General features: G+C 41.4%; 1 protein-coding gene across 5 annotated transcripts in view; it reads left to right on the forward strand.

The window, feature by feature from the left end:
- Positions 1–14,268, forward strand: part of LOC120561851 (proprotein convertase subtilisin/kexin type 4-like) — a 271,064-nt gene that overhangs the window by 228,930 nt on the left and 27,866 nt on the right. For all 5 annotated transcript variants that reach the window (XM_039805152.1, XM_039805150.1, XM_039805148.1 and 2 more), the window contains 3 exons: positions 3,333–3,443; positions 3,817–3,910; positions 6,433–6,618. In XM_039805152.1, the coding sequence (XP_039661086.1) occupies positions 3,333–3,443; positions 3,817–3,910; positions 6,433–6,618 (391 nt within the window). The remainder of the gene's footprint in view (positions 1–3,332; positions 3,444–3,816; positions 3,911–6,432; positions 6,619–14,268) is intronic.

Consider the following 14,268-nt stretch of genomic DNA (forward strand, 5'->3'; position numbering starts at 1 on the left):
TTTGCGTTTAGTTGGACCATCATTTATTTTTCAACAGGACAATGACCCAAACACACCTCCAGGCTGTGTAAGGGCTATTTGATCAAGAAGGAGAGTGATGGAGTGCTGCGCCAGATGACCTGGCCTTCACAATCACCGGACCTGAACCCAATCGAGATGGTTTGGGGTGAGCTGGACTGCAGAGTGAAGGCAAAAGGGCCAACAAGTGCTAAGCATCTCTGGGAAGTCCTTCAAGACTGTTGGAAAACCATTTCAGGTGACTACCTCTTGAAGCTCATCAAGAGAATGCCAAGAGTGTGCAAAGCAGTAATCAGAGCAAAGGGTGGCTACTTTGAAGAAACTAGAATATAAGACATGTTTTCAGTTATTTCACACTTTTTTGTTAAGTACATAATTCCACGTGTTCATTCATAGTTTTGATGCCTTCAGTGAGAATCTACAATGTAAATAGTCATGAAAATAAAGGAAACGCATTGAATGAGAAGGTGTGTCCAAACTTTTGGCCTGTACTGTATTTGTGACCTGTTTCTTTTTTTAAGATGTACAGTATGTTCTCAGTAGGAACAAATGGGCTTGGTGCTGAGTGTGACAGAGAGGCTGGGAAGGTCAGAGAGTAAATAGAGACAAACAATGCATTATTGGTGTAGGTCGTTTCTTGGGATTTGTTGATAATAGGACAAATATAGAATAATGCAAGTCTAAGGCCTCGTTCAGACTGAAACGCTGCATTTCAGCTGTCTTTTTCAGAGCTTTGAAATCCGGATGTCCGTTACCTTCCACTTTCTTTTCTGTGTTATCCAGTGCTAATTCTTTAACACAAAGCAACACGTATTATATACATTTACATTATATTTGAATAGTTATATGTTATAGTATATAGTAACTAACACTCAGTGTAGTTTTGGTATAGGCCTACAGAAAATCTAATCCCCATGTTCAGTTACAGCCAGTAGCCTACTTTATCTCTGAAAGGGTTGTCAGTAATACTCTGTACTGTTTTATTATTTATAAATTATAAATTTTAATTAAAGTTTGTGTAGTTTGGGGTTTCTGTAGCCAGTGACATTTCATTATTTGAATTATTTTCAATGCAGATGTAATGGCATTGTACATTTTTAGTTTTTATTTGAAGGCTGAGGCTTCATTAATAAACACAACCCCAGTTATCATCATTGGTTTTGAGATGTTACTAGCTGTGAGTACCTCGTCTGATAGGCTACAGTATTGTGGCATAGTATCAGGACATCCTGGCTAGTGTCTGTCACGCACGGCTAGGGGCGAATGGCCGGATGATGGGCTTATTTGGGAGGAAGTCAAGGGCTGTTTTTTAGCCCCAGTCCGTCCCTGATGAGGACTATGGTTAACTGCTCCTCAGATCTCTGCAGGGTAAATCCAGACAGCTAGCTAGACTATCTGTCCAATTGGAGTTTTCTGTTGCACGACTAAAACTACTTTTGAATGTACACATGGTCCACCAAAACAAGTTCCTTCCTGAGACTATTTTGTAGCCGCACTGGGGCTCTGTCCAGTGCTTAGCACCGCCCATGACAATTGTTTGACGATGGTTTAAAGAAATGCCAATAAATCAGAGCACGTTTTTCTCCCATCCTCGAAGGCTGTGTGGACTAGCCAGACCCTCCTCAGCAGCGCTGTGGAGGAAGGTCTGGCATTGCGAGACTACCGCTACCTGAAACAACACGCCACTTGTGTTGTTTCAACGCAGAGCTCTTTTCAATTGGAGAGTTTTGGGTGTCTCAATGACGTAGTGGTTCAAGACACGTGCCATTCTGGCTTGGAAACCCTGTTACCCCCCAGCTCATTTTGTGCCTCTCTTCAGTGTCAACGGTCAAATCAAATGCCTAAGCCTAGTGAGTTCAAGAGTATCTTTTAGTTTTTGCATTACAACAGAGCAAAGTTTAAGCAGCAACATTAACATTTGTTTGAATGCATCTTTAAATGTGTATTAGGGAGCTTTCAGGATCACAGTTCGTTGTAATCAGTTTATTTTGAGTGACTTCTAACAAACATTGATTAATGAATAAAAACACTTTTATTATATCTTTATTGTTTATAAGGATTAATGTCAGTCGATTACTTGCTCCTCTAGTGTTGTGCGTTCAGCTCTTGCCAGCTGTGTTTTGCTCCAACTCTTCACAGTTTTCACAAACGAATGACCCTGAACTTCAGCAGCTCACCTCAACCCCACACACCGCCTGCCTAATGCCATTATGCAAGGCCCATACATGCTAAAAGTCATTGGTGGTGATAGTGGCTGATTAGATTGTGTCCATTGATCGCGTGGCGTGCTGTTAGGACGAGGGCGGTGAGGGCTGCAGCTCAGACACACTGTCAGTCTGAGACGGAGGAGGTGGAGTCCCATGCAGCGCAGCAGATTGAGTTATTGATCAGCTCGCTCCTTTCTCCTGTCTCTGTCTCTCTCTCTGCTGCTCCGAGAGACCCCGTCATCAGGATAATGAATTTCACTTATTGCAGATTAACGTCATAAGGTCTGTATGGTAATAATGGCAGAAATTAGCTCTTTGTCACCCCCTCTGGATTTCCGAGAGGAGGGGTTGGGGAGAATGAAGGTTGTTATGGCCCTGTTACTCAGTCTGAGGACTATGATTTTAACAAGAGGGAACTGAAAGAGAGAAAGTGCATGGAAATGAAAGACTTGAAGGAGAATTAAGAAGAGTCTTATGCGGACTGCGATTTCAGCATCACTGAAGTGGCAAACGAGAGTTCTGATGCAAGAAATTCAGGTTTGATGGAGGAGAGTGAAGAAGAAAAAGAACACTGAATAGCAGTGCTGCTCTGAGAAAGAGAGGGCAAAGAGGAAAGATGAGAGCGCATGATTCAAAAGAGACGTAAAGAGATGAAGCAGGATTGGTAAAGTGGAGGAGAGAGTAAGATAGGCAGTGGTCATACAGTCACCAGGCAGCGACGCCGCTTAAGGGTCGGCCATTGTGTCTCCAGCACCCAGATTGGGGTGGTAAAGAATGAATAATGAGGCTTGATTACAGTCCGTGAGATGGCACATTGTTCAGAATCAATCCTCCAGGCAATTACAGGCGGTACAAACAGCAGCCATCAGCCTCAGCCCGGACAGAGCGGGAAGCGATTGTTTTCAGAGGACAACATCATCTTCGTCAATGACTTGTTGCCTCCTCATGTCGGAGCCATTAGCACTTACTCTTCTCCTGCAGCACATTCAGCAGCCCACATAAAAGCCTCCAGTTTACATGTGTGTGAATATATAAGGATGCTTTTCCTTATCGTATACACAAACACATACCGTATATAATGGAGTGCATGTTCCCTTCTTGTTTCAGGTATGGTTTTGGATTGTTGGATGCAGGGCTGATGGTGCAGCAGGCTGCACGCTTCAACACTGTTGCGCCACAGAGGAAGTGCATGCAAGAAGTCACACTCCATCCTAGCAGGTAAAGCTACCGCTATCGACTACATACTGTATGTTTATTTAACCCCCATAACTGCTAATTCTGGTTCTATTTTTAATGCTTTTCTAGATGTATCATGTGGCTTAAAGGTCCCATATAATGCTCATTGTCAGGTTCATACTTGTATTTTGGGTTTCTACTAGAATATGTTTACATGCTTTAATGTTCAAAAAACACATTCTTTTTCTCATACTGTCTGTCTGAATGTACCTGTATTCTCCCCCCCCTCTGAGATGCTCAATTTTAGCGCCTGTCTCTTTAAGCCCCACCTTCCCTGAAAAAGCCCAGTCTGCTCTGATTGGTCAGCGTTTCTGGGGTCTGGCTACTGACTTATGTAATCATTTTTATTGGTTAGGATCGTTTCTCCAGGAGGTGTGGTCAGTGTGAACATCCAATCAGATGCCTGCCGTTGGAGGACTAATGAGATCAACACTCTGGAGCACGTTCAGGTCAGGCGGCAGTTTTTTATATGCACAGACGCCATGAACATGCAGTGCATTGTTCCAAAATCTGTATTTTTTTTTTTAAGAAAACTTGGATATAAAAATATTGAAAAAAAGAGTTCTACTTAAAGAAGATCTTAAAGACCTAGTTCTTTTTGGGAGATATGCTTATTATTGCGAGGTATATTTAACTGTTAGATATAAAGCTATAGCCAGCAGTTGGTAAGCTTAGCTTAGCATAAAGACTGGAAACAGGGGGAAGCAGCTAGCCTGGCTCTCTCGAAAGGTACCATAATCCACCCACTGTATCAGCTCATCTAAAGTGCACTAATAAACATGTTATATCTTTTTTGTTTAATCCGTACAAAAAACAAAGGTAAAAAACAATAAATTGTGGTTGCCAGGCAACCAGCAAACATTCCAGGAAGTGACTGCTTCTGAAATAGTCCCGCACATAACCCCTGTTAAACCACAGCTTGTCCTGGTTGTGATTTAAATTTTTTTTTTATTTGACGGTCTTTATGCTAAGCTAAGCTAAGCTAACTGGCTGTAGGTTCATATTTAAAGGACAGAAGTGAGATTTGCATAGATCTCCTCATGTTACTCTGGGAAGAAAGCAAATAAGAGTGTTAAATGTTGAACTATTCCTTTAAAACATGGAAAGGTGAAAAGGTGAGTTTTTCTTGTATACTTATATATTTTGTTGTATACTGATATTGCTGTAATATATTTCCTGTTGATCTTGACATACACTTAACTTCTGCCCACAACCAGGGAAGTATCAACATTTCATAGAAATTGTTTTCTGGGTTTATGTGGCATGTGTTCTATCTGAGAATGGAAGATTAAAAAAAATAAAAATAAAAAGATCATACTGTGATGTGTAATATGTTGGCTGTGTCATTTGCAGAAAATAGCAAAACTGTGTTTTCTTGAGTACAGGCAAATACGTACATGCAAATGTGTTTATGTTTGACTGTGTCAGCCGGCGTACGTACTGTGCGTGTCTGTGTACGCGCACATTTGAGTTTGTGCGAGGTATCTATGTTTGTGAGTGTGTTGTGTGTACTTGTGAAATAGAAAACTGAAGAGAGAGAGAGAGAGAGAGAGAGAGAGAGTGAGTGTGTGTCAGCATGTAAATTGAAAAGGCTTCATCTTTGCGGCTCTGCTCCCTGGCAGAAAGCGTGGGTCAGGCCATCGCTGCGAGGTGTGATTGATGGACGTGTTGCCGTGGTAACGCAGTGTAAACAGGAGTGGGCTGTCAGTCTTTTTGCAGCTTGGCGGCTCTCTCTGCGATGTGCCATTGTCACACCAGATGTGCTGCTTGTGATGAACAGGGACAGGGAGAGTGTTTACTGGGTGGGAATCATAGGGTGGGGGTTTGGGAGGTGTATGTGCTTATTTAAATAATTTAGCTAATATTCCCCTCAGCCATTTTTGTCACTGTGTCTTCTGTTTCTGCTCCCTACTTGTCTTTGTCTTCATCTTTGGGTGGCTTTGCACAAATCATTGGATTGTCCATCCGTCTGGCGTGCACAGTATCTCAGACATTACTGACTGGATTTGGATTTAAACTTGACAGATTTACTCAGATTGGCCTAATCATCCATGTGTCACATGTATTACCTCAGATATTAATGACAATCGCAGGAATACAGTACATTTTTAATGAGTACTGATGGTCCGAAGAGGCGTTGCATCACATTTAAAGGAATTGTTCAACATTTTAAGAAATATGCATATTTCGCTTTCTTGCAGAGAGTGAGATGAAAAGATTGATAACGCTCTCATGTCTGTACGCTAAATATGAAGTTAGACAAGTTACAAAGACTGGAAACAAGGAAACAGGTAACCTTGCTTTCTCTCTCTAAAGGTAACACAATTTGCCTACCAACACCTCTGAAAGTCACTAATTAACATGTTATATCTTGTTTGTTTAAATAGCACAAAAAACAGATTGTAAAATTAGCATTGGTTTCATGGAGATGTATGTACAGGACTATTTCTTGGCCAGGTGCAGAAACTGAAGTCTGCATGCACTAAATCAAAAATTGTTTTATACGGATAAGACAAACTACACAAATGTTAATTATCCAGGCTAATTGACAGAGCCAGTCTAGTTTCCCCTTTTCAAGTCCCCTTATGCTAAGCTAAGCTAACTGGTCGCTGGCTCTAACTTCATATGTAGCGTACACGTCCTACAGATGTGAGTGTTCAACCTCATTCAATTATCTCTCAGCAAGAAAATGAATATCAAATGTCAAACTATTCTTTTAAGGTAAAAAATCACAGCAGTAAAGAGTGTTTAAAAAAAAAAGAAATCTTTATTTTAGTTAGTTCCGTCACCATCAATAAACAGGCACATGGTGTTATACAGTGGTACTGAGGAGAAGGCCTGAAAGATAACATGTTTACATGATGCTGTGTCTCTGTCCACCCACTTCCTCTCTCTTGTTTTCCTATTTCTCTGTCCCTCCATCACTCTCCTTGTTCACACCTTTTTTTTCTTGCCACCTGTCTCTCACCAGGTGAAAGTGAGCATCAGCACCGTGTGTCGCGGTGACCTCTCTGTAAGCCTGGAGTCTCCAGCCGGCACTGTGTCACTGCTGTTGGACACACGGCCCAATGACGCCTCCACGGCTGGCCTGAAAAACTGGACCCTGATGACGGTGCACTGCTGGGGGGAGCAACCACGAGGCCTCTGGACCCTCCAGGTGAGGGAGAAAATGTACTTTCACTTAGAGCTGGGCGGTATGGAAAAAATCTAATATTACGATATTTTTGACCAAATACATCGATGTTGATATTGCGGTGATATTGTAGTTATTAACACAGTGACATTTTTGATAAATAATCATCAGTAAGGTGGATATAGCGACCATAATATAATTGATATCCAAAATGTAAGACGATATCTAGCCTCATATATCCATGTCGATATAATATCGATATATATTGCCCAGCCTTACTTTCACTGCAACATCAGTTGTGCAGCTTTTTATTTTTTTTCATTTTTAGCCATAACATCGCCACCTAGCTACACTTAAGATACATTTCAGCTACACTTTGTGTTTTGGGCTAATTCACAAATGTTAGCATGCCAAACTAAGATGGTGGACATGTTAACATTATACCTGTTAACCATCACCATGTTAGCTTTTTCATTGTGAGCCTGCTGATGTTAGTATTTAGCTCAAAGCACTGCTGTGCCTAATTATAGCCTCAGAGCTGCTAGCATGACTGTAGACGCCTGTCTGCTTAAGCCCTATTCGCACGGGATTATTATCATCTTGGGACCTCGTGTGATTAAGAAATTACCCCCCCAACATCTGAGTTTCATGTTTCGCACGGGATAAGCAAAGCCTGCTTTTACTCGAATTGTTTTCCATTTTTGGTTACTCTGAACTCTACAAAACAGTAGAAATTACAATAAAAAATAAATAAATTTGGTTGTTTTGCCTTTCGTTCGTTTGTTTTATCTATCATTCAAGATGCCCTCCAATATTGTCAACTTTATTAGCATATCTCAATACTTTGATATGAATTTTCCAGTGAAGAATTTATATATTTGTCTGCACAATTCCCCTGCAGCTCTGAAGTGATAACTAATTTAACTAACTTACAAAATGTACCAAAAAAAATCTTGGCAAAGCGTATACTAATTTTCACATTCTGTGATTCTCCTGGACACCCTATTTCAGATACCTTCTCCCATGATATAGAAATGAATTGCTTCACTTCACATTGTCCCCTTCCAGTAGCTTCAATGTATAGTTGTTTAAAAATAGCACAGCTCAGCTCGGTTCAGCTCATTTTGCCATAGCAGTGTGAATCATCCTCTACTTTCATCTCCGAGTTTCAGCCAAGCATGGCAATCTTCATTTTCCTCCCTGCACTCTTCTTTTCCTTTTTTCTGCCATAGATGTGCTGATGTTTGATATAGAGGAAGGAGCTAAAATGGAAGGGAAATTAAGACTGGAAGGTTAAGTAACCTTGGCCGGGTTTGACAGACACAATGCTGCCGACGTCTGATTAGAATCCATGCTCACAGACAGTAGCGCGCTGAGGTCATTTACTGTATATACGTGTAGGTGGTAGCAGTGGGGGGGGGCTCTTTCTTTGTGTGTGTGTGTGTGTATGTGTGTTTATGTGCATCAGTCCTTGTAAACAGTTGGAGGTTTACAGAGAAAAAGCTGTGAAGATGAAAGACACCCACCTCCTGTCCTCTATCACCTACCTCTTCCCACACACACACACACACACACACACACACGCACACATGCACACACACACACTCTCTGTGTCTCTGGTTCTCCCACATACTCACGCAGATTTACTGTCCCCTCTGTGACCAATTACCAAGGCCCAGTATGTTGCAGAGACGGGGAGGAAACACCGTGAAGCTGAGCCACATACCGCCGCCGCTGCTCATTACCGGAGGGCCGAGACGATTCAACGCAATGCTCGCAACGCGAATTAACGCTCGCATCGTACATGCTGCATGCCTTAGCACAACGTTAATCAGCACATACACACACACACACACACACACACTGATTGGTTTTATGCTGGTTGTCAACTTTACCATGGATTGGAGAGGAACATCTACACACACAATCGCAAGTACAGGGTGCTGAAAATAGGGGCAGCGTTACAGCGCTTGAAGTCAACACAAAGAGGAACAGAGAGAGAATAGGGACACACACACACACCTAAAACACAATCTTTAAATCTCTCTGTTTCTAAACTGTTATTACAGATAGTGTTGATCAAATATCATGGTTCACCCAAAGTTCAACTAATTGTCACAGTACAGGAATGTATAAGAAGGACTATTTTAGTCTAGACTAGAAATCCAGACCCAAATCTGAAAGATTAAGGGTCTGGCAATGAGTAATGAAAATGGCCCAACTCGAGGGGCAGCACCAAGCATGCATTTGAAAATCTCACTGCACGCAATTGGATAACACTACGACCAATCACAACAATACACAGGGTGACGTATCCAGAGTGTACCAATAAGTTTAGCTACCAGAGGAGCTAACTGGTAGATTAAACTCTTAGCTACCAGAGGAGCTAACTGGTAAACTAAACTCTTAGCTACCAGAGGAGCTAACTGGTAGATTAAACTCTTAGCTACCAGAGGAGCTAACTGGTAAACTAAACTCTTAGCTACCAGAGGAGCTAACTGGTAGATTAAACTCTTAGCTACCAGAGGAGCTAACTGGTAAACTAAACTCTTAGCTACCAGCGGAGCTAACTGGTAGATTAAACTCTTAGCTACCAGAGGAGCTAACTGGTAGATTAAACTCTTAGCTACCAGAGGAGCTAACTGGTAGATTAAACTCTCAGCTACCAGAGGAGCTAACTCGTAGATTAAACTCTCAGCTACCAGAGTAGGGTGACCAGATTTCCCGGAGCTAAAACCGGGACACTTTGCACGTGATCGTAGTGCTCGTGCACGCACACGCTTTTTAACGTGAACATGTGCCAGCCCAGGTCAGACATATACACAGACAGTAACTTCATTATTTTGATCGTAGGCTCCTCATCTAATAATAACAGTGTTTTTTCCTGTAAAATTAACAAAATTGCAGCAACAGGCTTTTTCAGTTTAGTGTGAGATTTATGTTGAGATTTTTTCTAAAAAAGATTCTTTGAAGTGTTATTTATTCCAATAACACCAAAATAATTAAAATGATTTATTGAACATTTTGAGCATAACCACTTCATTTCCTGCATTCTGGTGAATTTTTATGCACATATTTCTACCTTTTTCTGAATCAATACTGCAACCTGCAAATATCTGTAGCCTAGGCATCATTTACTCCTCCCTCCTGTTTGGCGTCTTTTGGTGAGGAAGTAACCTCCTTAAATGTGCATATGACAATTAATCACCTCAATGATACATTAATTCATTTTAATTTATAATAGACCCCTGGACTGTAATATTTCAGATGTGTTTGAGCAAGATTTCTGCTCATGTCCAAAACTTTGAGCACATTCAAAGTACAGTATATCTGTGTTCTCTGTGATTTGGAGGAGACGATGAGTCGTGACATTTTGAGAAAAATAAAGTTAGGTTAGTAGGCTATTACAAGAATAAAGTCACTATATTTCAGAAACTAATCTATACCTGCACCATAGTCTGCTGTGCATTACGTGATTGCTCTGCTGATACAGTAGACCTCAGACCTTCTGACAGACTCAGTGCCCCGTTTGGGTCTCTGGTCTCTGGATGAGACAAATAGTTTAGCTGGAGAAGTAACTGAACGCTGCTCTACATCGGAGGTGGAAAACGGAAACTACAGAAATACACGGAGCTCAAATGCAACACGTCTACCGCAGCATGCCCACAGCTGAGTGTGTCCATAAACCTGAAGCTGCGCTGCATTTTACAGAGAGTGGACACAAGCAGGTCTGCTTCAGAGCTCCGTGTGTCTGAGTCCGAACCGTAGACTGGAAAAGTCATGTCACAGGAACTTCAAACTAAATCATTAGCATTGCGCTCCTAAACTTTGTGTTGATGGCATCAATGTATTACACTGATTTGGCTAGGATTCCTCCCAAAACTTCACCCGGCTTTCCCACTGTCTATGGGCTTTCCTCACGGAGAGATGGTTGCTAGTTGATAGCAACAAATACGCCATGGTCGGACCCCGCACATAGCTGCCCATTCTATTCGCCTCGTAAAAATAAACTGGACAAAGTTACATTTGGGGCTAAACTACAAAAATTCGGGGCTGAAGACCCAGCAAAATCGGCTGACTCTGCACCTGGTGTAAACCGGGACATTTTAGCGTCCCGACAGGCTTTTGTCGGGACTCGGGACAAACAATTGAAAATCGGGACTGTCCCGGTCAAATCGGGACTGTCCCGGTCAAACCGGGACGTCTGGTCACCCTATACCAGAGGAGCTAACTGGTAGATTAAACTCTTAGCTACCAGCGGAGCTAACTGGTAGATTAAACTCTTAGCTACCAGAGGAGCTAACTGGTAGATTAAACTCTTAGCTACCAGAGGAGCTAACTGGTAGATTAAACTCTTAGCTACCAGAGGAGCTAACTGGTAGATTAAACTCTTAGCTACCAGAGGAGCTAACTGGTAGATTAAACTCTGGTCTTAGCTACCAGAGGAGCTAACTGGTAGATTAAACTCTTAGCTACCAGAGGAGCTAACTGGTAGATTAAACTCTTAGCTACCAGAGGAGCTAACTGGTAGATTAAACTCTTGCCGTATCCGGTCGGCAAAACAGCTAAAACGTCCTTCTTGCAAAGGAAGGATTGGAGCGCCGTCTTCTGTTCCTCTTTTAGATAAAAAGCCAAGTCTAACTCGTTCATTGTAGCGGCCAAAGCTGTTTCCGTAGCCATCTTGCAATGTTTACTAATGACTTCGACGTTGCAGTGCTGTCATCTGTTTAGCTCGCCTCTGGCCCGCCTATAAGATACAGCGATGTGATTGGTGCAGCTCGGCTACAAGGGCATAGTTAATGAGCATCATTACTGAATGCCAGAGGGACTCGCTGAGCAAATTCAAATTGTGCTCTCGCGAGAACTCTGGATTTCCAGGGTAATTTTATTCCCCTTTACCAGTACAATAATTTAATATCATGGTTCTTTCATATGTAGTCATTGGAAGGTTTTTGACATTTTCTGTGCTGCTGCAGAAATAAAAACTGCAGAGGCACGGCACTTAAATTTCGAATTGATACGTAGAGAGGAACAGAGGATGAGGCAAGAGAGACACAGAACAAACAGGACTAATAGACAAGATAGATGGAGTGATGGCAGAGAGTGAAGGGTAAACTAGAAAATGGAGGCCCTGGGAAGAGACTTTAACTGGACTATCTGCTGGATCAGTGTTTAAAAACTCAAGGGCAGCAGTGGAGGGGGTAAAGAGGAGGAGGGTCTGTGGAGAGTCTATATTGATTCGTCATGATGACAATTGTCAAAGAGCGCTGTGGTGCTTCTGGAATAAAAGTGGGACTGAAGTGAAAAGGGAGCGAGTGCTGTGTCTCGAGGCTCGCCTGACCTTCCAGCGCTGTGAAGGAGACGAGACCGCAGGGCTGGAAATACTCTCTCTCTCTCTCTCTCTTTCTCTCTCTTCCCATATCTGCTTTCCCCTGTGCTCGCTCTACCGCCATCTGTGGTGCCTTCACTCAGTGCTTCCACTGTTTATCAGAGACAGTATTGCAGGCAGTATAGCACAATATGGAATATGCTTATTCCAGCAATGCACAGTATGGATTCAAACCACACTGACGATGGTGATTAAATATAGAATTTGAAAGATATCTATTTCTATCTATATATATATATATATATATATATATATATATATATATAATCATCAATATCTATGATAACCATTAAGGATAATTCATAAGCAGATAAAAGTTATATCAGATGTTATTTCTTCCTTCATTCTCTCTCTCTCTCTCTTTCTCTCTCTCCCTCTTGGTCTCTCACTCTGTCTCTCTCTCCATCTCTGTCTCTCTCTCTCACACGTCTCACCTTCATCTCGTCTCTGTCTGTCCTCATCCAGTGCTAAGAGGTAACATTCTGTTGGAAACTATAAAATGTTAGTATACCATATTTATGGTTTGTACTGGGTTTAGTTTAAAGGGTTGTTTCACCCAAATATAGAATCCATGCAGATAGTTTTGGGTCTTTTTTTAGCCCAGGTTTTAAGATTTTTCTGAGACTTCTGCCTCCACCCCACTACAATGGAGATGAATGAAATGTTGTTTGTAGTGGTAACAGCTGTAATGACCTACAACAAATTCAGCAGCAACATCTCTTTCCTGAATCAGCTTCTGGAAAGAAATGTTGTTTAGAATATTTTCTTCATGTAATATGTCACTGCTGTGAGCACCAAAACCAAAATTCCACCATTTCACCATTTTACTGGAGTGGAGGCAGAAATCTCAGAGTCAACTATTTCAAAACTTGTGCACATATAAGAAAAATCTTGCTTTTAACATTTGGATAAACTGACTCTTTTAATTAGTAACTATGACGGGCAGCATTTCTGCATAAACCGACATAAATTGCTTTCTCTTCCACCCCACCTGGCTCCATGCTGCCCACAGGGTGTGGGTGTGGGTGTGGGTGGGTGTGTGTGTGTGTGTGTGTGTGTGTGTGTGTGTGTGTGTGTGTGTGTGTGTGTGTGTGTGTGTGTGTGCGCGCGCGTGCGTGCGTGCGTGCGTGTAGCAGGGTGGCAGCGGTCTTTGAACAGAGATATCTCTGATTCCCAGAGGACTTTGACTCTCAAGCTGACTGTGACTAGTGCTGCTGTAGGAATATAATGGCACTATTTAGCCTGCAGCACTGTGGCTACACACACACACACACACACACACAGCACTCTTGCAGGCCATGACTGACAGATCATATGTGTTTACCGTCACCATCCCCTATGCCTTGTCTGGAGTCACTCACACAAACCAAACACACAGTGAGGAACTGATTCTGGAACAAGCAGCAGATATTGTAGGAACTATGGAGTTTGATCAGTGCATGCAGCCAGTAGGAAACATTTATATTAGCCAATCAGTGTCTTTTACTTTGATGGATATGATGCAGTTGGTTTTATTACATATTCTCTAAAGAAATTATCCACATTATCCAATACTTCTCTGGTTTTCTGTAGGAAATGTTTGGATCCGATTCCAAACAAGTACACCTCAATATGTTTTATAATTGTGGTTTATCCTGAGTTACAGGGATTGTTATGGACAATCTAGTTTGTAAGTATTTTACTAATTTGATTTCTCTCATATTTAAAGACATGAAATATCAAAATATCAACTATTGACTGGTGTAGTGCAGAAATATTAGCATCATCTTTAAGTTTACAAATCAACACATATCAGCTGATTCCTTAAAAAAAATATCTCCAACTGCAAAGTGAATTAATGCAAAAGCACTCAACAGACTACTAGATATTGTATGTACTTTAAATGATGGTAAAGTCAGGAGGAAATTTTGTAATGACAATGTTTTATTTGTTTTTAGATATATTAACAAATTCTTTTAAAGTTCATTCCATTAACTGCTTGTTATTTTCTACACTTAGCACAGGTACAGTGGTGTTAGTGCGGGTGGTTAGGGTATACTAACTTATGACTTACGATTTGCAAAACTAATGTTGTTACTTTTATTTTTGTAAAAAAGGGCGACTAAAAACAAGGAAAATGAAACTGGAATGCAGATCTTTCAGCCCCAAATATATTCTTTTAAAGGGGTAATGTTAGTCTGGATTTCTGAATGCAGTTTTATTACTTTTAAAAGTAATAATATAATTTGATGCATGACTTATAACAAGGAAAGGCACCACTCAGCACTGGTAAACAAGTGTAAAAA

This window comes from Perca fluviatilis, chromosome 7 (genome assembly GCF_010015445.1).
Source record: "Perca fluviatilis chromosome 7, GENO_Pfluv_1.0, whole genome shotgun sequence".
Taxonomy (NCBI): domain Eukaryota; kingdom Metazoa; phylum Chordata; class Actinopteri; order Perciformes; family Percidae; genus Perca; species Perca fluviatilis.